The sequence below is a fragment of the Protopterus annectens genome, chromosome 6.part0 (genome assembly GCF_019279795.1).
Source record: "Protopterus annectens isolate FY-2018-M chromosome 6.part0, PAN1.0, whole genome shotgun sequence".
NCBI lineage: Eukaryota > Metazoa > Chordata > Ceratodontiformes > Protopteridae > Protopterus > Protopterus annectens.
The window spans coordinates 875,017,233-875,044,732 of NC_056737.1; the positions used below are offsets into that span (position 1 = coordinate 875,017,233).

Here is a 27,500-nt window from a genome sequence, read left to right on the forward strand (position 1 = left end):
TTTAGGATTTTCTCAGATGGCTGAAGATTGCAACCAACGCCTGCCTTATTTTGTCCAGTTCTGTTGCAGACAGCAAGTCATTCAATGGAAAGTCCTTCATTAAAGGATTGTAGTCATTTACTGTTTCCAGTGCCTGCTTCAGACCTTTAAACAAAAGAGAAAAGGGCAGTTAGGACTATTTATATATTTTTTTACAACCAATTTTTTTTTTATAATTACAATACTCAACACCAGTACTTAAACAGCAACTGCTATGCCTCCAACCACTGCCTCTGAAATGGTAATGTCTTCATCTGCAAAACAAGCGACCCAGGTTCAGAAACAAAAATGAGTGGACAGAAAAGTAAAGGTTTCCAACTGACAGCAATATTTCCCTTCAAGTAACTCTCATACCATTTCCTGTAATTACCATCTTTTCAGTGCACCTAACCTTTGTGCTGGACACAAAGTTACGTATCCCAGTGACTGAAGACAGCATGTGCCACATTTCCTTACAGCAGTAGCAAAACTGCTTGCACTGGACAAAGCAAATGCATTCTTAAAGCAGTTCCACAGTAGTAACTACATCTCTACAACATTTACAAAAAATAAACACGATTTAGATTTGTGATCAGTAGGAAAGAATTTTGGCCAAGATAGCAGCACAATGATTAACAGCGCAACTTCAGCTCTCCCACTGTGAAAAAAAAAAACTGACATACAAGGGACAGGAATGGTCACTTTCAGTAAATTCAGTTCTTGGATACGGATGTCAACAAAGCAAGAGTGCGAAAGAAACTAGAAAGGGTAAAGAGAAAACACTGCCTGGGAAGAATCCTGCAGCCACTCAGCAAAAAGCAGTTTAAGATTTAGCTTTGATGCAAGACATGGCTTCCAGTAATTTAAAGAAGAAAGTCAAAAAGTGCTCAGAGGTGATTAAAATAAACAAAAACACCAAAATATCAATTCAAATAAAAGGATGAAAAAATGGATGCTTTAAACAGACACTCGGAAGAGCTGATAACTGCAAAAATCAGAGGTGGAAATGAAAAGTGCTGTACGAATACCAGACTCAGCAAGAAGAGAGGTTTCAAAATATGGTACACAGGACAAGGCACATAAGGAAAAGCTGAAAATTTCTGCTGTACCAGAGAAACTAGGACAGACGTACTTGATTTTATCAAGGCACAAATAAGCAATTGGGCTGATTTTACATCGCAGATCTATTAACTGAAAGGGCAGAGTGTTTACGCTCCAAATCTGGCCATGAGAAAGTAGCCAAAACCTGTACTAATAAACATGCAAATCTACCAGCAGAAAGAGTTAATCATAAAACTGTGGCAAAAGTGCTAAGTAGGAGACAGAATTGTGTTTGTGGAAAATTACTCACTGCATACCAGGCAAAAGAGAAAAATGTATTCAAGCAATCAGGAAATGTTGACAAGCGGGTGTGAAATTCAAGCTGTTCTATCAATCTGTCTTCAGAATATTATTTCCTGTAGGATCAAGGTAATTTTTGATGCAGAGGAGACTAACGAGGGAATACAAAATTTTGCCCAACTAAAAGTGAGCCATCAAGCAAAAGGGGACTCTGCTTCCGATACAGCACACAGACAAACAGTGAAACCTCTTCTACTGTTCCAAAGGAAGACGCTGAAAGGCATTTGCCTCAAAATGTCATTACTTGGAATGATACGGAAGGGAGGGGTAAAAGGAAGGAAAAAAGGGTAAGGAAAACGTCACTTCAACAGTATTTCTATGCAGCTTTCCCTGATATAAATTGTATGTTTTTTAGCAAAGCATTTTCAGCTGTTCTTGTATGGTATAAAATACTAAAGTAATCAGATGACTTTTTACTTTAGTATTAAGAAATGTAGGCATTACAATGCATAACTGGAGCCAAACTAAATCCAGGGAGGAGACTGAATTAGTAACAATGACCTGAAAACACTTCAGTAAGAACTTACAGTGCCATTACATCTAATATTCACTAGGTCATATAAATATGGGGAGATTCCTCAAGACTGGAGACGTTTGCTTATTAAACCTGTTTTTATGGGAAAGGGGAGTAGGACAAACCCAGAGTCATACAGACCCTTAATTCTACTTTCATGTAATACTGGACAGGTTACTGCCAGAACTGGGCAGGTTGTGACTTGAAACCATATATATCAGCATACATATGTTGAAAAAAAGAAGTTACGTCTTACCATAACGTTCCAGAGTTGTTGATCTTTTTCCAATCCCTGATGGGTTCGGTTCAGGGCCCTCGGAACCAAGTCGGCCTTGCATACCAAGCTTGTGTGCACTAAAAACTCTGAAGCTAAGCTGCTACCCACAATGCCCTTCACTGTTACCTCAGGTTGAGTTTGCATGCAACATATAGAAAAAAAACAAGTCAGAGGCCATCTCAGTGCAGAAACCCTAAGACACCACAGACACAAAACATCCGCCAGGAACCTTTGGCGGGGGTTGGTGGGAGGATGTGAGGACTGGGAAGATCAACAACTCAGATGGAACGTTATGGTAACACAACTTCTTTATCTGAAGTTGTTAATCATCTTCCTATTCATCACTGATGGGACAGAATCCCCAGCTACTTTGAGAACCTGAGTGGCTCTTATGGAAGAACATTCCTGAGAACCACTGAACCAAAGGCCGCTATTGCCCTGGAGATCAGATCCAATTTGTAATGCTTGATAAAGGTATGGGGCTTACAGCTGCACAAATGTCATCCATGGAGGCCCTAGAGTGGAAGGTAACAGATGCTGCAATAGCCCTAGTTGAGTGAGCTTTGATTTGGCCAGGCATTCACTTATAAGCGAATATGAGAAGGCAATGCAATCCCTGAGCCATTTAGACAAAGTAGCTTTCGATACTGCACCTCCCATTCCAGGACCTGCAAAGGAAATGAAAAGCTGGTCTGACTTGCGAAAATATTTAGTTCTGTCCAGGTAGAAACGTAATTGTCTATGAACATCCAAGGAATGTAGGCAGTATTCTCCCTTGTTTGAATAATTTGGGAAGAATCCAGGGAGCTCAATGGACTGGTTAATCGAAAAGTCAGAAATCACCTTGGGAAGAAAGGATGGGTTAGTATGAAGTGATACTCTGTCCTTATGAAAGATCAGGTAAGGGCTCTTGATACATAATGCTTGCAATACAGAAACCAGTCTGGCTGAGGTGACAGGCACCAGAAATGACTTCCATGACAGGAATTTTAGATCACATGTGGCAGCAAGTTCAAAAGAAGGCAGAGAAAGACTGCAGAACCCAGGTGAGATTCCACGCCTCCACCGGCTGCCTGATGGGAGGCCTGTTGTGCAAAATATCCTTGAGGAAAGTCTTACAAAGGCGAGAGGAAATAAGTGGGACTCCATCGGAACCATTATGGAAGGTGGAAACAGCTGCTAGATGGACTCGAATGTTGGAAGCTGAAGCCTCATTGTCGAACAGTTCAGCCAGGTAATGAAGAATAGTGGCTACAGGAGCGGAGAACGGATCTAGCTTCCGATTATGTGACCAAATAGAGAATCTTTTCCATTTGTCCCTGTAAAGTTTCCTGGTTGATGGTTTATGACAGAAAGATAATATCACAGATGGATGAAGCGAGGGTTTCCTGCCTGGCAAATAACAGAAGTGGAGAAACCAAGCAGTCAGCTTGAGTGGACAGATTCAGGGGAGTCAGCCCTTGTGGGTGAGATATGAGGTCCTGACGAGTGTCTAGGATCCAAGGAGGTTGTAGCAGATGAAGTTGGAGGAAGGGAAACCATACTTGAAGAGGCCAGAACAAGGCAATGAGGATCACTGCTTCTCAACCGAAAAGCTTTCCCTAGAACAAGGGGGATCAGAGGAATTGGAGGTTAAGCATAAAGGAGACCCATGGGCCAATCGTGAATTAAAGCATCTCTCAGTGACTCCCCGTGAGGGGGAAAGAGGGCAAAGTAGCTGCTGCATTTTGTGTTTGAGGGGAAGCAAAAAGGTCGCAGTATGGCTGACCCCAACGGCTGAAAATTTCAGCCGCCACACTCAGAGACCACTTGTGAGGACGGAGGATCCATCTCCTTAGCCTGTCCGCAATCTCGTTGGAACTCCCTGGGATGTGTTGCAATCAGAAGCTCGCGCCCACTGCCAGATTCTCATGGATTTGCGATATAAAGGGTAGGATTTAGTCCATCCCTGTTTATGTACCAGACCACAGACATGTTGTTCAACTGTATAGCAATCGTTCCAGATGGAAGAAGCAGATGGAAAGCTTGCAACGCCAATAGTACAGCTCTTAACTCCAGGACATTGATGCGCAAGTTGACCGCTACGTTGGACCATGTGCCTTGGACTGACTTTCCCTGGAAGTGCCCCCCCACCCCATCAGGGAAGCATCCGTGGTCACCGTGGCACTGTGCTGGGGAGCCTAGAAGGGATGACAAAGATTTTCGGCTGTACTCCTCCACCAGAGGCGATCTTGTTTGAAAGTCTTGATGAGAATCTGTGAAGGGTGAAGATTGGATATCCACTGGGCCTGAAGGAGCCATTGTAGTAATTTCATGTGCAATCTGGCTAGGGAAACAATAGGGATGGCTGCAGCCATAACCCCCAGAGCCTGCAGAACTTCCCTTGCAGACACCTTTTTCGACAGAGTATCACGAACTTGTGCCCTTAAACTCTGAAGCCTGTGAAGAGGAAGAGAGATCAGACTTGACTGGGTGTTGAAATATTGCCCCTATGAATTCCAACTGTTGTGAGGGCTGAAAGCTGGACTTCTCCCAGTGAATGGTGATGCCCAGCGACTCAGCTAGCACTAGGGTGTAGCAGAGGGCCCTGACCAGTACGCGCTTGGCAGAGAGGAGCCAATAGTCTAGGTACAGAAACACCTGCAATCCCTTGAGTCTCAGATGAGCTGATACCACTGCTAGGTATTTCATGAACACTCTGGGGGCCGTCAAGAGACCAAAAGACAGGGCTCTGAATTGGTAGCAATTGGCTCCCAACCGGAAGCAGAGGCGGCTTCTGGAGCACTTTTCCATCTTGATATGTTAATATGCATCCAGAGATCTAATGAGCAGATCCACACCCTCCAACAGAAAGGGAAGGATGGATTGAATCGTGACCATCCGGAGCTTGGTCTGAACTACCGATTTGTTTAGGTGGCTGAGATCCAGAATGGGCCTCCAGTCCCCTTGTCTTTGGCACCAAAAAGAATTTTTAGTAGAACCCTGATCCGCACTGGTCTGGGGGGACCTGTTGGATGACTCGTTTTTGACATAGCTTTCATATTTCGGAAGCTGCCTCCTACTTTTGACTGTGTGGAACATCGGGAAGGGATTTGGGAGGTCTTCGATAAGATATTAGGGGAATGTGGTAGCCTCTGGTAATAATTCTCTTCACCCACTGACAGTCTGTAATAGAGAGCCAGGCAGCTTGATGAAGAGAAAAATGTGCCCCGATTGCTTCCAGAGGAAAGCAATCTGGCAGCACCTCAGGAGCGCTGATACAGTCTACCAGAGAAAAAAATCTCTGGAGCCCTGGTTCCAGGGACCTCCTCTACCCCGAAAGGAGCATCTTCCATTATTGGAACCCCCCTCTGCCTCTGGTGGAGTCCTCACCACGTGTGTCACAGAAAGGACCTTGAGACTTCTTGTGCCACATCTTCCCACTCCTCTGGTTCCTGGAAACGGAACGCTGAGGTTTGGAAAAGCATAGGCCCACAGCAGACAAGGTCTTCTAGTCATGCTCGAACCTGGCAAATCTATACTTGACCTTAGCACCAAACAGAGCTGACGGTTCGATAGGGGCATTTAAAAAGGAAGACTTGGAGTCCGCGAGGTCTAGCCACTCCTTCGGTTGCGTGGGATAGCAACCTCATGGACGAACTGGATATTGACTCTAGGGTGGCAAGTTGGGAAGCAACTTTATCACGTGCTCCATCCAAAACTTGGCACGAGAGGGTCCTGGAGAGTTAGGAGAAAAATCTCTGGAGCCTCATAAAGTGTGCCAAAAAGTTCAGAGACCTGACTGCAAAGGTCGCAGACGCAAAAACTTGCTTCCTTACCCTGTTCACCACCCAGGACTCTGTTGGGTGGGTGGACAGCAGGACTCTTCCGCAAGGTTCTTTTTCATGGCTGCCACCACCATAGCATCCACTGGCAAGCCTCTAGACCAATGGGGTTGATCCTCTGGAAGTGTAATCTCCTAGGGATGGCCTCAACGGTATCTGGGTTCTTCCACGCCTGCTGCACAATGAGCTTAACCAACTCATCAGCAGGGGTGGTCACCCAAGTAGTAGACGGCCAAGAGCGAAAGGCTTGCAGGAATAAGGATTCCTCCACAGAAGGATTGGAGGGCTTCCAGTCACCCCTCTGTTTAAAGATTTCCAGGATGCCCCCAAGAGACATCAGGAGGTGACCGTGGGGATCCTTCCCCATCATCATAGTCCGTTATCTTTAATGAGGGACTCCTCTTGGGAAACCATGCGTTTCCTCTTGCACGCCAGTTTCCGAGGGGGTTCTTCTGTCGGAGCATCCGAAGACTCAAAGGGAAATACCCTGGACAGGTTTTCCTGGGCCTTCTGCTCTGAGTCCTCGGGGGGGGTGGCCTTTGACAGCTGTGTCTCAGAAGAAACTGGAGGGATGACCGATGTAGGAGGCTTGCTAGAAGCAGGAACCCTCTCCCATCACCCGGAAAGAGGACCCGCCCGAACAGGAGTGGGAGCCCAGAACCCAAGACAGAATCGGAACCAGAGTCACACACCGCTCCACAAGGTCCGCCTTCGGGGATGGAGCCTCAAGCAAACTCGGGGCAGTAGTCACCTCGGACTAGATGACTGAACCAACACAGTTGGAACTGGGACCAGAACCAGAGGTTCCTCCCCCCAAGCATGGGATTGGGGAAGGGTGGGTTCTGACAGAACAGACACCCAAAGGGGCCTCAGACACTGTTGTCAGTGCAGAGGAAGGGGGTCCTCTTGAAAATATCAGAAATATGGAGCCTGGGAGCCAAGGGAGGAGAGTATGTAGGGGTTGCCAGTGTAATAGATCCAAAGCCCAGAGTGGGATGGGGTCTAGGAAAATTTTAAATTCCCCTGGGAGTCAGCAGCTGGTGAAAAAAGTGCACCACATCCAATTCTGAAAGGCTACTGGTGGATCTTACCGATGCCCCTGAGGGGAATCAAGCCAGTCCAAAAAGGGGATGCAGGCTTGTCTGGCAAACAGGTCCACAGACAAGTACTGGGTCCGTGGTGCATCACAGAATGGCACAATTCCAGCTTAGAAACTGGCAGCAAAGGAATGGTTGCAGCCGAAAACGGGCTCGGAGCAGAGATCACAACTGGGGTGGAGGTCAAGAACGGCCCCAAAGTTGTTGGAACCGACATCAGAATGGAGATGGGTGATGTCTGTGCCAAGATAGAGGCAGACAAACTGGTCAGAACCGAAGTAGAAATTGGCGCTGTAGACATCGGGGCAGGTGCCAATGAGGCAACCTATGTATGCATCACTGGAGCCGAACTCTAGAGCAAAGGTTGTCGGAAAGTACAGTTGTGTACACTTACCATAAATGTAGATGTTAGAGTGTATTCCCTGTTGCAGTCATTGCATCTGGGCAATCTGCTGGCAGGTTGCCCTCAGTCTGCCTGAATTCCAAAGTCTTGGATCCTGCGTCAGTTGTTGTCTCCTCTTCCGTGATGTCAGGGGTATAAAACAAGCAGCCAACACCATTTTCTTTAGCTTCTTGCCCTAGAATATATATGGCGGGTATCACTGTTGCAGTCATAACATTTGGGTAGAATCCCAAAGCAATGGATGGGAGGCTGGAAACAGCATTAGGGGCAGCTAGAAGGACCTGCAGAACTGCAGTGGCAAAGCCTGCCCTGGACTTCGTAGAGGCGCAAATTATAATGCTTTGTAAAGGTGTGAACAGAACTCCAAGTAGCAGCCTCTACAATGTCTTTGGTTGGTACTCCTCTGAGAAAGGCTGCTGAAGTAGCTGCAGCTCTGGTGGAATGAGACCCAATGCCCCTGGGCACAGGTTTGCCATGGTGTAAGTACCAGAAATGAATGCAGTGGCTTATCCACTTTGAAATAGTTTGCTTTGAAATAGCCTTTCCTTCTGATCCCACAGCATATGTCACTAGTAATTGCTCAGTTTTTCTTAGAGCTTTAGTCCTGCTCAATTAGAATCTTAGCTATCTGTGTACATCCAAGGAATGCAGAATTCTCTCCCATTGTTCTGCAGACTTGGATAAAAGGTTGGCAGATTAATAATAATAATAATAATAATAATAATAATAATAATAATAATAATAATTTGGTTAAGAGCCACACTGGAAAATCACCTTAGGCATAAATGAAGGATTGGTCCTCAGAGACACCCTGTCTGGGTAAAATATGATAAAAGGCTCCACAGCCATGACGGCCTGTAGCTCTGAGACTCTTCTTGCTGAAGTAATTGCTAGGAGCAGAGCTGTTTTCCATAAGAACTTTAGATTGCAGTAGCAGCTGGTTTAAATGGAGGCAGGGTGAGCATTTCCAACACATAACTGAGGTCCCATGAGGTATTGGTGATCTTCTGGGAGGCCTTAAATTTTTGGATCCTCAGATATTGTTTTAGTAAAGGATGAGAAAAGATTGGTGGCTCTATTATAATGAGCCGAAATGCCAGAGGCATGGATTTTTATTGATGAGAAAGATAGACCTTTGTCAAGCATCTCAGTCAAGTATTGTAATATCGGAGGAATATTTGGTTTTGCTGCATCAGTTCCTTGTTCATAGGTTGATACTAGGTTATCTGCCCTAGGGCATTTATAAGCCTAGCCAGAGTGTGTTTGGCTTTCGCCACCCTTTTAGATTAGTTGACTGCCTCTGTATAGTAGGTCACAGAAGATAGCCGATCCCAGGGGTAAACCTACGATCTCCCATCCACTCGTCAAGATTTCTCTTGAAGAGAGTCATTGAGGGGCTCTGCCTAACATGGATTGGGATTTTGTTCCAGAGTGAGGGGAGCCTCTGGGATATGAATCGGTCCCTCCAGCATGTCCTATTTATTTCTGTGCTGAGGTTTAAGTCCCTAGAGCGTGTAGCTCTAAGGGATTTGGATTTCCTGAGGTGGAGCATGTCCATTAATTCTGGTTTGGACATGGCTTTATACGTCAGGCACAGATCGCTTCTGAGTAGGTGGTAAGCAACTGAGTAGAGCTGGAGTTTCTTTAGCCTAACTGCGTAGGGCATCTGTTTGAGTCCCTTGATCCTCTTGGTGAGGTACTTTTGGGGTCTTTCCAGTTGCTGCAGGTGTCGGGTATGGTACATCCCCCAAATAGGGCAGTGTATTCAATTATGGGCCTGATGACTGATTAGTAGAGGGGCACAATGACCTCTCGATCTAGATGTGAACCCTTTTGTGATCAGGTGGGCTACATAGAAGGTCTTTCTAACCACTTTGGCAACGTGATTGTCAAAGGAGAGATTGCTATCTACTTGGGTCCCCAAATCCCTAATTACTTCTTCCGTACTTAATGGATTACCAAAACTATGTGGTAATTTGTGGGCACTTTGTTTTTCCCAAAGGGATGACTATGCACTTTTTGGCATTTAGCTTTAGGCCATGGCTCTGGCACCAGTTATCCGTCTCTGTGAGACCCTTTTGGAAGATGCTTGTGTCAGTCGGCGAGTCAGTTATGGCACCCAGTTTGCAGTCATCTGCGAACTTGGTCAGACATAGTCCTCCCGTGTTAGCCTGTACCTCAGAGAAATATATACTCAACAAGAGGGGTCCCAGGACCGACCCTTGTGGGACGTCACTTGTAACTGGTTTAGATTCCGACATGGCACCTGCAATTCTGACCATGTGGGTTCCATCTCTGAGCCAGTTTGCAACCCATCTTGTGACATAGGGGTTGATATTTAAGCTGGTGAGCTTATTTATGATGCCCGAGTGGGGTATTGTGTCAAAGGCTTTTGCGAGGTCCAGGTAGGCTGTGTGGACTACCTTCCCTTCATTTATGGCCTTGGTGACTATTTCAAAGAAGTCGACCAGGTTCAAGAGGCAAGATCTGCCCTTAAAGCCGAATTGGGTAGGATCCAGTGTTTGGATGCTCCCAATGTCGTGGTTTATGAGTTCCATGGTGATACACTCCATAGCTTTGCAGACCAGGCTAGTCAGGATTATAGCGCGATAGTTTCTGGGGTCAGTTGTGGCATCACCTTTGTGGAGTGGGACCACTGTTGCTGTACGCCATTCCTTGGGTACATATCCTGTAGTAAGGCCGAGATTAAACAGTGACTATGTGAGTTTAGTTCTTTTTGGAGCTCATGTAAGACGCAGCCCGGGACACCGTCCGGTCCCAATGATGCTGTGTTTTTTGCTTTGGAGAAGGCAGCTCTCACCTGTGCATCTGTGATGTCAGGGAGGCTACACTCTGTTGGGATAGATGATTGCTCTTTTTTTTTTGGGGCGGGGGGGGGGTTGCACTGAACCTGTCTGCCAGGATGTTGGCAATGTCTGTGGGCTCAGTGTATTTTTTGTCATTTTTCACTAACTCTGAGCATATCTGGGAGTTGCCACCCAGGTTCCTGAAATAACTAAAGAAGGCATTGTGATTATCTTTAGCGTCGTGCAATTTTTCTTTCAAAGCTGCCCTTAGATAATTTTATGAGGGATCGTAGTTTCTTGCTAGTACTGATCAGAGATGCCTTCCCTTTTTGGGATTTTGCTCTGTCATGTAGTAGCTTCCTCCTTCTGTTGTATAGCTTATTTATGGCTGGGGTCCACCAGACAGGTCTCCTGCCTTTGGAGGAGTCCGTCTTGGTTTTATTTGGGATAGCACGATCCATGCATTCCTGTAGGTGTCCATAGAATGGCGTTTGTAAAGGATTCTGCAGTTTGGGCTGTATTTTCCACTGGCCCGGGGGCTTTGAAGGATTCCACCTCTGTTTTGAGAAGTGTGAAGTTTGCTTTTCAGAAGTTCTTCACTGTGGTTTCCTTGGCTGGGGATGGGGACGGGACATGGATGTCCAGTGAGATTAATTTATGGTCAGATCTTACCAATGAGGGGTATACAACTGGTATGGAACATAGAGTCCCCATGTTGGTGATGATCAGGTCCAATATGTTTTCCCCTCTTGTGGGAGTGGTGATCAGTTGTTCCATAGCATTTGAGTTTATAAATTCTAGAAAGCGTTGGGCGAGGGTGTTGGGGCTTGATTAGTGCTCCCAGTTTATGCTTGGTAGTTGAAGTCACCAAATATGATGGTGCTTGGAGAGACCTTCATATTCTCCAGTGTTCTCAGGAAAGCTGAGTGGGGTTCCTGAGTTTGGGAGGGTGGTCTGTAGCAGGCTACAAACTGAAAGGCAGTTTTGCCCACTGTTAGTTGCACATGGATGGTCTCAGATGCTTCGTGCAGTACCACTAACCTGGAGGTGTGGGTATCTGATGAATATGGATACTCCTCCTTTTGAGGTTCGGTCCGAGTTTTGGGGCCGAAAAGCATGGTATGAAGTATAACCTGTAGTGCTGTGGTGCTCTCGGGAGCCTTGAACCAGGTTTCTGTTACTGCACAGATATCGATATTCTCCATACTGAGGAGAGCCTTGAGTGCATGCATCTTGAGGTTTAGACTTCTGGCGTTGAGCAGCATTAACCTTAGTTTCTTTTTCCTTGCGTTGTCTATGGAGGTGGGTTTGTCTTTTGAGCCTTGCCTAAAAAAGACACTATGGGGGTGGCAAGAGCCTTAGGCAATATTCGAAAGCCCAGGGGTGACGGGTGCAAGCCATCCCTAGCGAAGCAACGTGGCTTGTCAAGCATGTCATCCCAGGCTGACAGACACTGGATCCCCTTTGAATGACACCAATACTTAAGCCAATTGTTAAAATTGATCATTTTGTCTTTATACTGTGGCATCATTCTTGGTGAGGGTAAGATGCTACTCAAGGTCAGGGTCATACCGGCCTGGGCTACATGATCTGAGAGCTCCTCTAGGTCTCTTTTCATGTAGTCCAGGGAGGTACGTCTCAGGTCACACACCAGCATGGACAATGACGGCGTCATATTTGTACTTGCTTTGGAGTGACCCGAGTGCTTGTGTTATGTGGCGGATCCTGGCACCAGACAGGCAGCTTACAGTGACCTTCTCCTTGTTCAGCTTGGTGAGTGGGACGTCAGTGTGTCTGACAATAGTCTCACCTATTACAAGTGTATTAGGTGTGTTTAGCCTTATGGGCTGCGACTGTGTGGCACACTGACTGTGAACTATGTGATACGTGGGTATTGTGGGGTAGCGGTTGCTTGGATGTCTGCTTTGGAGGTCTCTGCTGCTTGGGAAGATTTTTATTTAGAGCCTCAGAGTATGTTTTTGTGCATTTATGTGCTTGGTTTGCAGTTGCGATAGGTCTATGTGAGACTGGATTTGTGGTGTGTGTGGTTACTTCTCCACCTGACTGCTCCAGTACTGGGTTGAGAGAGCTCAGCCTCCAGTTTGGCTACATAGTTGCATCTCTCACATATATTTGAGCTTGTTGGGAGGAGAGGGTGGTCTGTGCACATAAGGCAATTGTAACATTGCCTCAAGATTCCCAGATTCACCAGCTGGACTGGAGAGTAAACCCGAAACTGACTTTTGGACATGCCAGAATAGTTAAGGAACTACTTTTCGACTGATCAAAAAGGACCAATAAGGAGCCAAGTACTTTAAGGGAGTATAAGAGGGTGTAGTGCTTTAGTTTATTAGTGCTTACTTAAAAGATTACTTATACGAGCAACTGCAGGGCTTTAGAATGAAAATAGAGTGCTTACTTTGAGATTTAGAACAGTTGTAAGGGAAAAAATGAGGAGCAGACTTTGTGGAGCCAGGAATAGTTTAAACCCGTTTAAGCGGCGCTGTCCGATGCTGCTCTATTCGCAAAATCATGCAAAACTGTGCAAATGCGGGTTTTAAAGCAGGGAAACAGAGAGATAGGAACTGACCCAAAACTGCCAATAAACTACTAGTTTCAGGGCTGAGACCACTCCTCCAGGGACAGATAGGCTGCTCAAAGCTCCCCACTCTCACTTGTGAACAGAGAAGCTTCCTCCTATCCAAGTAAGGATATGGGCAACACCGGAAACTATACCCTTGATTCCAAGCACAGAATATCTCTTCCATCTATCAGTATAAGATTTTCTAGTACTATGTCTTCTGGCTTCCAAAATGACATTCATCACAGCTTTACTGAGAGGTGTTGTTTGCATAACTACATGATCAGCCATGCTGCCAGGTTCAGTGTTTGGAGCTTATTGTGCAGGATCTGATCATTTTACTGGGACAGTAATTGAGGTCTTTGAGGTAAGGTCCAAGCTGGGTATTGAGACAAGCTCCATATGATTGGGTACCAGTATTGGCGGGGCCAGTCCGGGGCAATTAGTATCATCTTTGGTTTCTCGTCTGACTTTTAGTAGGACCTTAGAAAGAAGAGGCAGAGGAGGAAAGACATAAACTGATAGGTTTTTTCAACTGAAGGACAGGGCCTCCACTTTCCATGCTTGTCTGTGATAAGTCCTTGTGCAGAATCTTTTCAACAGATAATTTTGAGGAGAGGCAAACAGAGCCATGTCCAGGCTCCCCCATTTCTTTAATATGCTGAAGACTTGTGGATCTAGTTTCCACTCTTGAGGGTCCATAAGGTTTCTGCTTAAATCTGCCCAAGAATTTTGTTTTCCTGGCAGGAATTGAGCCTGAAGATGTACTTGGTAAGTCAAAGCTGTGTCCCACAGTGCCATGGCTAGTCTGCAAAGGGGGTATGAATGCGTGCCCCCCTGCTTGTTTATATACCACATAACCGTGGTGTTGTCTGTCTTTATCAGTAGTTGTCCTGGATGAAGTAAGTCCTTGAAGGCTGTCAGGGTATTTTGAACAGCTAACATCTCTTTTTGGTTGATATGCAGAAGCATTTGTTTTATGGTCCATATGCCCTGAATGCATCTTTCTGCCAGGTGGGCCCTCCATGCATAATCTGATGCGTCTGTTAAGGTTTGGCTGGCAGGGGGTAGAGTGAAGGCCCGTCCCATGTTTTGGTGACATGCCTTTGCCCACCATAGAAACTCCTGTTGTAGGCAGGGAAGGAGAGGAATCGTTTCCAGACTGACAATGACTCCATAAACTTTTAAGGTACCATTGAAGTTTCCTCATATGCAGTCTTGCATATGGAATCAGTAGGATGCAGGATGCCATGACCCCCAAAGTCTGCAGACTTTGTCTTGCACAGAACAGGGTTTTTGTTGCCAGTTTGAAGTAAGTAGTCAGGTGCCTGTCTGGTCTGAGGAAAGCCATCTGGGCAGCTGCATTCAAGCTTGCACCCAGGAATGTTATCTTTTGAGAGGGTACCAGTTGTGATTTCTTTTCGTTTACTGTGTACCCTAGGCATGTTAGAAGCCTTTTCGCAAACACCAGGTGCTGAAGAAGGATGTCCTTGCTCTCTGCTTGATTGAAACCGTCCAAGTAAGGATATATTTTTATACTTCTTTGTCTGCAAAAAGCAATTACTGGTGCGGGCACTTTGTAAAGACCCTGGGCACAGTAGATAAGCCAAAGGGCAGTGCAGAGAATTGGTAATGCATTAAGCCAGCCTTGAAACAGAGGTATCTTCTGCACGATTCCCTTACTGGGACATGCAGGTATGCCTCTTTTAGGCATAATATCACCAGCCAAGCATTCTTGCCCAGCATGGGCAGAAGCTGCTGCAAAGTTAGCATTTTGAATTTTGGAATGTCCAAGAACGTGTTCAAAATTGATAAATCCAGTATTGGCCTGCAGGCCTTGTCCTTTCTGGGTACCAATAACAGTAGAATAAAAACTTTGTCCTTTTTCCTGTTCTGGTACTGGCTGAATTGCCCCCATATCCATGAGGGACGAAACCTGTTTGTGCCTCTGCCCATTGATTTTTTGGCAGATCCAGCCAACCGTTTGCCATTGGCAGAGTATGGAAATGGCATCGGTATCCCTGTGATACTATGTTTAGCACCCACTTATCCTGGGTTATTAACTGCCAATTTTGAGCAAAAAAGTGCTAATTTTCCCCCTAAGGGTGCTGCTAAAAGTTAAGCACTTGGTGATTGCAGAGGAAAGTCATTTGGACTGTTTTCTGTAGGGCTGCACTTTACTCCAGATTTGGAGGTAGAAGTTCCCCATTGCTTTGACCTGTAAGAATCTTGTGCCAGGTACCTAGGACCTTTAGGGCATCTGGATTTGCCCCTTTGAGCTCTGTCGGACACAGGAAAGGACCAATTTTTTGTAGGCCAGTGTCTACTGAATCTTGGTGGCTGCACTTGTAAGTCGTCTTTTACAGTTTGCATAGACTTAGCATTGTCTTCCATTTTCATTAAAACTTCTCCTGCCTTAATACAAAACAGAGTACCATAAAGGTGCATCCAGTAATTTAGCTTTAACATGATCAGGTAAATTTTGCTCTTTTAGCCAGGCATGCCTCCTAATCACAGATCCAGTAACTGCAGCCCTGCAGAAGGTCTCTAAGGAATCAAAACCACATTGCAAAGTATGCTTTCCAACTTGTTCAGTTGCATGCAATAAGTCCTGCAATTCTTTATTTTCTGCACATTCAGAAATAATCATTTTCTGTTCCAGCAATCTCATAACATATGTTACTGATACTTGAGCATATGAAACTGGCAGTTTAAGGCCCTAATTTCCAAGATTGCAGATGTATAAACTTTCTTTCCCCATCTATCCAGTGCCCTTGAATCTCTGTCAGAGGGGGTAGGATTTTTTGCTGTTGAGGCCTTAACTCCCTTTGGACCCTGTGAAATAGTTTCGGGGCCAGCAGCAGGGTTTCAAAATAAAAATTTGTGTGCGTCAGGGACATGTTGTCAGGCTTGCTGGGAGCCGGAGGTAAGGAGTCAAGCTTGACTCCGAAAACACATCATCCACAATGTCTTAAAACAGGGGATATGACTAAGGCCTGTGCTGAGGAAGAAGGAAATCCCGGAGCCTCTGTTGATTCTGAAAAATCTTGACTCTCCCAGTGAAAATGCTCCCTCAAAGTACGCAAAGTTTCTCCAAATGAATAATCCTCAGGAGGTGATGCAGATGGGATAGATTCCTCTGCATCAGAATCCTCATAGGGAGGAAGATAATTCCTGATCAGAAGAGGAATCAGAAGAAATAGAAAACTGATCTGAAGATTAATAATCAGTGTCTTGCCTAGGCTTAATCAGGTGGGGGATTGGGAACCCCTGATCAAGGTAATTGGGTCTTCAGCCATTATGATAATCTGTTTTTTAGGCTCAGTGGCCTGTGCACGTGGCTTATGCATATTTTTTTTTTTAGCTTCAGAAGTTGCTTTTGCAACTGTTGTGTGTTTTATATAAAAATGTTGAGGCCTGAATGCACCCTCAGAAGCCGGTGCCTGCTCAGCGGCTCCGAACCCATCTGAGGGACAGACATACGTGGGTACAATACTTTGAGTATCTCATGGCATGCCGGACTCCACATGGGTCTCGGTAGGGGCCTGCAACTTGAAAGTAGCGGGTATCAGGGGCTGCGAAAGCGCCTCACTGAGTACCGGCGACTGGCTTAGGAGAAGCTTAGTCGGTTTTGGACCTAGACGGTCTCTGTCCTTTTCTTTGCGTTTTTTGTGTACTCCGGTAGTCAGACTGCTATCAGACATGTCAGGGTAGTGAAATCGGTTTCCAAAATATTTTGAGGCAAAAATATACCAACGCTTAATAGTGCATTGGTTAAATCTAGCACAAAACCAACAGCCAGGCACGTTGTGATCAGGGCCTAGGCAAGGAATACAGTATAAATGGAAATCCTTATGAGGTATTTGGTTCCCACAAGTAATACAATTAACTTTTTCTGACATCTGAATGGAGCAAGAAAAAAAGTTTCCCCAACGGGGTACTTCGCTTTAGTGAAAACTTCGGTTCTGAAACTCGAAAATTTTATGAGTCGGCCAGCACTTGTGATCTGCTTCGGGCACCACGCGGCAAGAAAGACTAAAGAAAATGGTGTTGGCTGCTTGTTTTATACCCCTGACGACCTGACGTCATGAAAGCGGAGACAGCAACCGAAGCAGGACCCAAGACTTTGGAATTCAGGCCGACTGAGGTCAACCTGCCAGCAGATTACCCAAATGTAATGCCTGCAACAGTAAAACACGAAGAACATCTGAGGAGGCAGTACGGTGCTCGGAGGAAGACTTATGGGCCTTGTGCTTATGGCTTTTACCGCGGTCACCAACCAGTGAAGAGGGATCCAAGCAAGGATGTTTCTTGTCCACAGGAGGGGAGGAGACAGTCGCAGAAATAGCCTCCGAAAAAGGTGAAGAAAGCAGGGCCCTTCAGGACCAGTTACGTTGCTCATTAAGCGTCCACTGACTGAAGCTGGCACAAATATCACATGGAGGTTTTGCCGACAAATGCAGAACCCCCAAACAGTACACACTCTTCATAAAGGTCGCTAGTCGGAAGTTTACCACTGCAAGAAGAGCAGTGTTTAAACCCCGTAGTTCCCTTCTCAGACGTAATAGGGAACACTCACAAAAAAAGAAAGAGTGAAGAAAGTGAAGAGGAAATATCAACAATGGTATTGGGATACCACAAGAGTAGAAGGGTCAATACCAACAATGGTACGAACAGGATACCTGTGAGTAGAGCAGAGTGTAGAAAGATACCACAGAAAGTACAGCTGCGTACCTACCATAAATGTAGATGTTACAGTGTATTCACTGTTGCAGTCACTACTCTTGGGTTATGCTGCTGGCAGGCTACCCACAGTCGGCCTGAATTCCAAAGTTTAGGTCAGGCGTCGGTTGCTATCGCCTCTTCCCTGACGTCAGTGCGCCAGGGGTAAAAAAAATTGCAGCAGACGCCATTTCTTCAGTTTTTCTTGCCCCAGATGTCAGGTGCCCCCAAAATGGTAGGCTAAAAAAATTATGCCAATAATTATGCATGCAGTAAACAAACATTTCCTTCATCTACAAGCAAATACACCACATAGGTTGTACAAGACAGAGAAGTATAGGTAAGTCCAGCAAAGAAAAGGGGGATGGTGGGTATCCTGGACTGCAACAGTGAATACACTAACATCTACATTTATGGTAGGTACACAACTGCACTATGTTCATCGTGTTTCCCTGTTGCAGTCATTACTCTTGGTTGAATCCTAAAGCTGAGGTTGGGTGGCTGGGCCTAAACAGGATTAGAAGAGGCTATAAGGCCTTGCAGAACTGCAGTGGCAAAGCCTGCTCTGGATTTAGAGTAGAGAGGTAAATGGTCGTGCTTTGTAAAAGTGTGCACTGAACTCCAAGTTGCAGCCTCTAAAATGTCTTTGGTTGGTACTCTGCTGAGAAAGACTGCTGAAGTGGCTGCTGCCCTGGTAGAATGAGGCCTAATGCCCTTAGGCACTGATTTGCCATGTTGCGAGTAGCAGAAACGAATACAGTGGCCTATCCATTTTGAAATTGTCTGTTTTGAGATGGGCTTTCCTTGAGATCCTGCAGCATATGCCATTAAAAGTTGTTCAGTTTTTCTGAACGCTTTAGTTTTGTCCAAGTAGAAGCGTAGTTGTCTGTGTATGTCCAAGGAATGCAGAACTCTCACCCTTATTCTGCAGGTTTGGATAAAAGGTAGACAAATTAATGGTTTGGTTAGGGGTCACACTGGACACTACCTTAGGCATAAATGTTGGGTTCGTCCTTAGAGAAACCCTGTCTGGATGGAAAATGATGAAAGGTTCCACAGCCATGAGTGCCTCTAACTCTGAAACACGTCTTGCAGAGGTTATTGCTAAGAGCAGAGCTGTTTTCCAAGATAAAAACTTTGCATCAGCTGTATTGGCTGGCTCAAAAAGCGGCAGTGTGAGCTTTTCCAAGACATAATTCAGGTCCCATGTAGGTATTGGGGCTCTCCTTGGAGGTCTTATGTTTTTGGCCCCTCTGAGGTACTGCCTTAGCAATGGATGGGAAAAAATAGGAGGTTCCGTATTGTAATGAGTTGAAATGGCAGAGGCATGATTTTTAATTGATGAAAAGGATAGGCCCCTTTGTCCAGCATCTCAGTTAGGTATTGTAAAATCTGATGAATATTTGGTACAGATGTGTCAGTTCCTTGTGTCTGGTTCCAAGCACAGAATCTGTTCCATTTTTCTGCATAAGATTTTCTGGTACAAGGCCTCCTGGCCTCCAAAATAACATCCATCACTACTTTAGAGAGGGGTGCAATTTGAATGGTTACATTATCCACCATGCTGCCAGATTTAGGGTCCCGAGTTGACTGTGCAGTTTCTGATTGTTTCACAGGGTCAGTAAGTGAGGAATTAGAGGCAATGTCCAGGCTGGGCCTTGAGACAAACTTTTTAGGACTGGGTACCATTGCTGGTGTGGCAAGTCTGGGGCAATCAGAATCATTCTTGGCTTCTCTTGTCTGACCTTTAGGAGTACCTTGGGGAGGAGAGGCAGAGGAGGAAAGGCATATACTGTTAAGACTTTTCCAGCTGAATGACAGAGCATCCATTTTCCATGCTTGCTTGTGAGGAGTCCTTGTGCAGAATTTCTGTAGTTGGCAGTTGTGAGGGGAGGCAAATAGATCTATGTCTGGACATCCCCATTCCTTTGTTATCATGCTGAAGACTTGTGGATCCAGTTTCCAGCTGAATGACAGAGCATCCATTTTCCATGCTTGCTTGTGAGGAGTCCTTGTGCAGAATTTCTGTAGTTGGCAGTTGTGAGGGGAGGCAAATAGATCTATGTCTGGGCATCCCCATTCCTTTGTTATTATGCTGAAGACTTGTGGATCCAGTTTCCAGCTGAATGACAGAGCATCCATTTTCCATGCTTGCTTGTGAGGAGTCCTTGTGCAGAATTTCTGTAGTTGGCAGTTGTGAGGGGAGGCAAATAGATCTATGTCTGGGCATCCCCATTCCTTTGTTATCATGCTGAAGACTTGTGGATCCAGTTTCCACTCGTGGGGATCCGTGAGGTTTCTGCTTAGTTCGTCTGCCAGAGTATTGTTCTTTCCTGGCACGAATTGTGCTTGCAGGTGCACTTGACAAGTCAATGCTGTGTCCCACAAAGTCATGGCTGGTCTGCAGAGGGGGTAGGAATGTTTGCCTCCCTGCTTGTTTATGTACCACATGACTAGTATTGTCCGTCCTTATCAGTAGTTGTCCTGGATGGAGTAGATCCTTGAAAGCTATCAGGGCATTCTGAACAGCTAGCATCTTTTTGATTGATATGTAGATGCATTTGGCTTGTGGACCATGTGCCCTGAATACATTTTCCTGCCATGTGTGCTCCCCAGGCATAATCTGATGCATCTGTTATTGACTGCCTGGCTGTGGGTAGAGTGAATGACTGTCCCTTGTTGAGGTGACAGGCATGTGCCCCACCATCGAAACTCCTGTTGCAGGCAAAGAATGACTAATTAATGCTTCCAGGCTTTGACAATGTTGAGTCCAGACACTTTTTAGGTACCACTGAAGTTTCCTCATATGCAGTCTGGCATATGGAATTAGCAGAATGCAGGATGCCATAAAGCCCAAAGCCTGCAGAATTTTTCCTTGCAGAAACTGGGTCTTTGAGGCCAACATTTTGAAGTAAGAAGTTAGTTGCCTTTGTCTGGCATGAGATAAGCCATCTGGCCAGTTGTATTTAAGCTTGCACCCTGGAATATCTCGAGAGGGTACTAGTTTTGATTTCTTACTGTGTACCCTAGGCAAATTAATAATCTTTTCACGAACGCCAGATGCTTTAGTAGAGTGTCCTTGTTCTGTGCTCGTATAAGGGAGTCGTCCAAGTAAGGATATATTTGAATTCCTCTGTCTGCAAAATGCAATTACTGGTGCCAGGCATTTTGTGAAGACCCTGGGTGCAGTAGATAAGCCAAAGGGCAGTACAGAGAATTCGTAGTGCATTGAGCCAGCTATGAATCTGAGGTATGTTCTGCAAGATTGTCTGATTGGAATATAAAGGTATGCCTCTTTTAGGTCCAAAGTTACAAGCCAAGCCTTCTTGCCCAGCAAGGGCAGAAGCTGCTGCAGAGTTAACATTTTGAATTTTGGAACGTCCAGAAATGTATTTAGAAAAGACAGGTCCAGTATTGGTCTCCAGGCTTTGTCCTTTCTGGGTACCAAGAAAAGTCTTGAGTAAAATCCTTGTCCCTGCTCTTGCTGTGGTACTTGCTGAACGGCCCTCATGTTCATAAGGGACGAAACTTGTTTTTGTGCCTCTGCCCATTGATTGTGTGGAAGGTTTGGCATACCTTTTGCAGGGTGTGAAAGTGGAACCTGTAGCCCTGTGACACTATATTCAATACCCATTTGTCCTGGACGATCATGTGCCAATTTTGAGAGGAAAGTGCTAGTTTTCCCCCTAAGGGGGCTGCAAGATGACAAGTGCTTGGTGCTGGCAGAGGAAAGTCATTGGGACTGTTTCCTGTATGGCTGTGCTTTGTCTTCTCCAGTTTTGGAGGAAGAAACGCCCCACTGTTTAGGCCTCTGAGCCCTGGGGCTGGGAACTGCCTCTGGGATGTCTGCATCTGCCTCTTTGTGGCCTGTCCGACACTGGAAAGGACCAATTCTTTGTAGGCCAGTTCCTGCTAAATCTTGGTGGCTGAACCTGTAAAAAAATCCTTTACTGTTTGCATAGATTTCACTTTGTCCTCCATTTTCTTCAAAACCTCCTCTGCTTTAACACCAAATAAAGTATCATGCTGTAATGGAGCATCTAATAATTTTGCTTTAACATGATCAGGCAGATTTTGTTCCTTTAACCAAGCATGCCACCTAATGACAGAACCCGTAACTGCGGCCCTGCAGGAGGCCTCCAGAGAATCAAAACCACATCGCAATGTATGCTTCCCCACTTGTTCAGTTGCATGCAATAAATCCTGCATTTCCTTATTTTCTGCACAATCAGAATTGGCCAACATTTTCTGTTTTAACAGTGACATTAAGTATTGCTGATATTTAATCATATGAAATTGACAATTTAAAGCTCTCACAGCCAAAGTAGCAGAAGTGTAAACCTCCCCCCCCATCTATCTAGTGCCCTTGAATCCCTGTCAGAAGGGATCGGGTTTTTTGCAGTAGCGGCCTTAACCCCTTTAGGACCCTGAGAAATAGTTTCTGGGTCAGCAGTAGGGTTTTATAAAGAAATTTATGTGAATAAGGAACCCTGTAGTATCTGTCTGGTTTAACAGGAGCTGGCGGTAAGGAGTCTGGAGAAAGGCCTGACTCTGAAAATACATCTTCTACAATATCTAGCACAGGGGGAATAGCAAGAGGCCTGTGCTGAGAAGTAAAAGAAAATCTCTAAGCCTTTTCTTTGATTCTGAGTAACCTTGGCTCTCCCAGTGGAAGTGCTCCCTCATGGTATGCAGGGTTTCCCCAAAAGAATAATCCTCAGGAGAGGCTGAAGGAATGGGTTCTTCAGCATCAGAATCATCATAGGGAGGAAGAGAGTATTCCTGTACAGAAGAGGAGTCAGAGGAAATGGAAACCTGATCTGAAGAGTCATAGTCTGTCTCTTGCCTAGGCCTCTTATCAGGAGGGGGATGGGAACCCCTGATCAAGGTAATAAGGTCTGCGGCCATTTTGAGCATCTGTTTCTTAGGCATGGAAGTTTGTCCCGGAGAATGCGGTACTGGTTTGTCTTTAAAGCTGCTTTAGTCTTTGCTTTAGAAGCTGAAGTAGGCTTTACATATAGCTGTGTAGGTCTGAAAACACCCTCAGAAGCCGATGCCTGCTCAGCAGCTCCGGACCCCATCTGAGGGAATGATTTCCGAGTGTCCAATACCTTGGAGTATCCAGAGGCCTAGCTGGCTCCACGTGGAAGTCGTCAGTGGCCTGTGGCTCTGAGGTAGCTGGAGTCAGGGGCTGCGAAAGCGCCTCACTGAGAACCGGCGAACCAGCAACTGGCTTAGCAGAAGCCTCATAGTCGGTTTTGGATCTCGGATGCCTGTCCTCCTCTTTCTCCTTGCGTTTTTTAGAAACTCCGGTCATCGGCTATTCCGACTGCATTATATAATTGAATTTCCGGCCAAAATAATGAAAAGCAAAATCAAACAGACGCTTAATTGTGCGTTGGTTGAATCTAGCACAAAACCGACAGCTAGCAACACTATGATCAGGGCCTAGGCAAGGAATACAGTAAGAATGAAAATCCTTATGAGGTATTTGCTTCCCACAAGAAATACAATTGTTAACACTTTGACATTGGTCTGGAGCAAGAAAAAAAAGTTTCCCCAACAGGGTACTTAGCTTTAATGAAGACTTCGGATCTGAAATTAGTCTGTGAAAATCTCAGGAGTCGGCCGACCGGCACTTGCGAACTGCTTTTGCTTCGGGCACCGCGCGGCAAGAAAGACTGAAGAAAATGGCGTCTGCTGCATCTTTTATACCCCTGGTGCACTGACGTCAGGGAAGAGGTGACAGCAACCATCGCCAGACCTAGACTTTGGAATTCAGGCCGACTTTGGGTAGCCTGCCAGCAGGATAACCCAAGAGTAATGACTGCAACAGTGAAACACGATGAACATCTAGTAACTAACAGGAAAAATATTCCACAAAAACTTGTAAATTTAGAAAGATAAATCACTTAGCTGGAGAGCTGAGTGGCAAATGAGATCTGAGGTAACTGAGTAAGGGGCATTGTGGGTAGCAGCTTAGCTCGAGAGTTATTGGTGCACGTAAACTTGGTATAAGGCACCCTCTGTTCAGAGGGCTCAGAATCAAACCCATCAGTGACTAATAGGAAGATGAACAACTTCAGATTAAATCTTACCACCTGTAACAGGATGTCCCTATAATAAAATAACAGCTATGAATGAAAAATTGTTCTGTGACGTAATTTATATAGATTTAACCAGCATTTGACAGGGTCATACACAACATTGATTAATAAATTAGTACAACTAGATACTGGTGTACACTTGATAAAATGGATAGCTGCATAGGTTCATGGGAATCCTAGGATCATATAAACTTATTAGGCTACTGGCCCGGAGGCCCTTATAAGCCTAGCCAAGAGTTTAGCCCATGTATAGACAAAATCAGCACCCAATGTCCCTTGTCCAACAGGGACACTGGTGGAATCCCTGGGATGTATTTTTTTTTTTATTTCCTATCCAGTTATCCAGGTTGCACTTAAAAGAGGTAAAGAGATACTCTGCTTGACATAGAGAGGGAGACCAGTCTCTGGGACACAAATCTGTCCTGCCAACAAGTCCTATTAATGTCACAGACCAGGTTGAGGCCACGTGTACGGGTTACTAGAGTGGAGCTCGACTTGCAGATATGCAGCAGTCTCAGAAAGGCAGGGTCCGAGATAGTTTGTATGCCAGAGATCACCTCTGAGGAGTCTGTATAAAACAGTGAAGGGATAGGGCTTTTAGCCTGTGTATGGTAGATTTTAGAGGCCCTGTATTCTCCTGGCGAGAAACCCCTGTGGTCTCTCCAGCTGCTGCATGTGCTTTGCAAGGTACATGCCAAATGGGGCACTGTACTCGGTAATAGGCCTATGATGGAAGAATACAGGGATGATACGATTTCCCTGCACCTGGATAAGATAAGATACCCTTGCATATGAGGTGGGCCATACAGAAAGCTTTCTGAACAGTGGAAGCAACATGGTCAAAAGTTAGGTTGCTATCAATCTGGGTGCCCAAATCCCTCATGACCGACTGTGTGCTTAGGACATTACTAATGTGATAATTCATTGGGAACGTCACTCTCCCCAAAGTGGATGATGCATTTCTTTATATTTTGCTTGAGGCCATATTTTTGGCACTACATTTGGATGAGACCCTCTTGGAGGATGTCCATGTCATCAGGGGAATTGACAGCATCCAGCTTGCAGTCATCACCAAACTTGGTCAGCCATTGCCCAATGGTATTGGCCTGCAACTCAGAAAAATAAATCCAAATAACAGAGGCCCTAAGACCGAACCCAGGGGTACGTCAGTCAATACCGGTCTACTGCTTGAGCTGGCTTTCCCCTATTTTGATTAGATGGGTTCTATCAGTTAGCTACCCATCTGGTAACATACAGATTGAGAGAGTTTATCTATTATGCCAGAGTAGGGAATAGTGTCGAAGGCTTTGGTCAGGACAAGATAGGCAGTGTGCACTGCCTTCCCTCCTCCATGGCTTTGGTGAGGGTCTCAAAAAAGTTGACCAAATTTAACAGACATGACCTCTTCTTGAAGCCAAACTGTGTGGGATAGTGTGTCTGGAGATTGCCAATGTCCTTGTTAATGAAGTCCATGACAGACCGTTCCACGGCCATGCCGATAGGATAGTTAGGCTGATGGGTCTATAATTTCCCAGGTCAGTAGATGCTCCACCGGTGTGTAAAAGGGATGACCGTGCACTCGTCCACTCAGATGGGACAAAAATGGTACTCTGGCTTTGGTTGAATAGGGCATCTAATGATGCTGCAAGTTCCTGCCAGAGTTCATGTAGGATGTCATTGGGTCCCATTGAAGCTGTATTTTTTGCCTTTGAGTGATGACCTGATACCTACATATAAGGGGAAGGGGGCAAGTACTGGGAATGTTCTGATTTACTGATGGGAAGACAGAGGGGTGAAATTTTCGCTGAATGTGTTAGCTAGCAAGTTAGCTATTATCTACAGCATTTGTGTATGTGGTGTCCTTGACAACCAGTTCTGAACAGATCTAGGTGGTACCTTTGAGATTACAGACATATGCGAAGTAGGCCTTATGATTGTCCTAGTAGATGTGGCCAATCTGGACTAAGTTTGCAGTGGAGGATTTCACTAGTGCTCTTATTTGCTTGTTTAGGCTAAGGAGAGATTGCTTTCAATTGGGCACCTTCTTGATCCTGGACAGCAATTTTTTTTTTTTTGTTGGGAGTTTATTTATTGTGGATGTCCACTAGACAGGTTTACTCTTCCTTCCACCCCATTAGCCTGACGAGCCTCATCTGCAAGGCCATGGAACGTATCATGGAACTCACAAAACAAGACATTGGAGATCTCCAAACTCTGGAACCCACACAGTTTCGGTTTGTAAAAGGCATATCATGTCTCCTAAACCGGATAGACTTCTTTGTAGTCACCAAAGCCATAGAGGAGGGTAAGGTGGTTAACAGCCTATCCAGATCTCGCTATGGCATTCAACACCATCCCGCACTCTAGAATTATAGATCAACTCACTAAACTAGGTATAAATCCGTATGTCACAAGATGGGTTGCCAACTGGCTTACAGACAGAATCCACACTGTGAAAGTAGCAGACTCCAAATCAGACTTCAAACCAGTGACAAGGGGAGTACCACAGGGTTCATTATTCTCTGAAGTACAGGCTAACACAGAAGGTCTTTGGCTACCTAAATTAGCAGATGACTGCAAACTAGGAGCCATAATTGAAACTCCTAACAATGTGGACATCCTACAAAAGGGCCTCACCGAGACAGATGCCTGGTGTCAAAGACATGGTCTCAAGCTCAATGCCAAAAAGTGCATTGTCATCCCCTTTGGTAAAAACGCTGTACCCATGAACTACCACATAGGCAGTAGTCTACTTAACACCGAAAGTGTGATGAGACCTTGGGACACAACTGGACAGTAGTCTCTCTTTTGATAATCACATCGCCACAATGGTTAGGAAAACCTACGTGGCACACCTCATCACAAAAGGTTTCTCATCCAGAAAAAAAGAAGTCATTGTTCCCCTCCACTCATCACTCAGACTCATTATAGAGTACAACGCCCCTTTTGATATGTACCTCACAAGACCTCTACAACAACTGGAAAGGAAGCAAAAATACCTCACAAAGAGGATTACTGGCCTCAAACAGATGTCTTACGCAGACAGTCTCAAAAAACTCCAGCGTTACACAGTCGCATATCGCCTACTCAGAGGCAATTTCTGCCTAACATACAAAGCTATGTCAAACACAGAGCTGTTGGACATGCTCCACTTGAAATCCCAATCCCTCAGAGCTACACGCTCTAGGGACCTAAACCTTGTCACCACAACAAACAGAACATTCAGACATAACTTTTTCATCTGAGGTGTTCTACAGTCTATATGCAGATTACCTGAAATTGGGTAAACTGATTACGTGCATTACAGATGAGGCATGTCAATCATATCAACCAACTGGTTAATGATAGTTACAGAACTATAAGTTGTATAAAGAGATTTATAAAGTCTAGGGAATCAAAAATAATGAAGTCATTGTTTGTTCGTCACAACAGACCCAACCTTGAGTATGGATGGAAACCCTATAAGAAAACAAACATGAGTAAACTGGAAAAAAGTACAAAGGAAATATACCAATGATATCCATATATGTGAACATTACTGTACAGTGTCTCTTACAGATATCCAAGAGATCTTACTCAGGTATACAAGGCATATAAAAGACAACTACCTCTGGGAATGTTTAGGGTTAAACAGCACTAGAGAATCAGAACCTATGTAGGAGATTCTAAATGAATGCGAAGTGTACTAATTGGTTCTCTGACAGAGTAGCTGATGCATGGAACAGACTACCAAATTACATTAAAGTACT

General features: G+C 45.2%; 1 protein-coding gene across 1 annotated transcript in view; it reads right to left on the reverse strand.

Annotated features, from left to right (window-relative positions):
- DYNC1H1 (dynein cytoplasmic 1 heavy chain 1) overlaps positions 1-27,500 on the reverse strand; it is a 3,754,902-nt gene that overhangs the window by 3,502,692 nt on the left and 224,710 nt on the right. Inside the window, exon 6 of the mRNA XM_044073590.1 lies at positions 9-144. Within this exon, the coding sequence (XP_043929525.1) occupies positions 9-144 (136 nt within the window). The remainder of the gene's footprint in view (positions 1-8; positions 145-27,500) is intronic.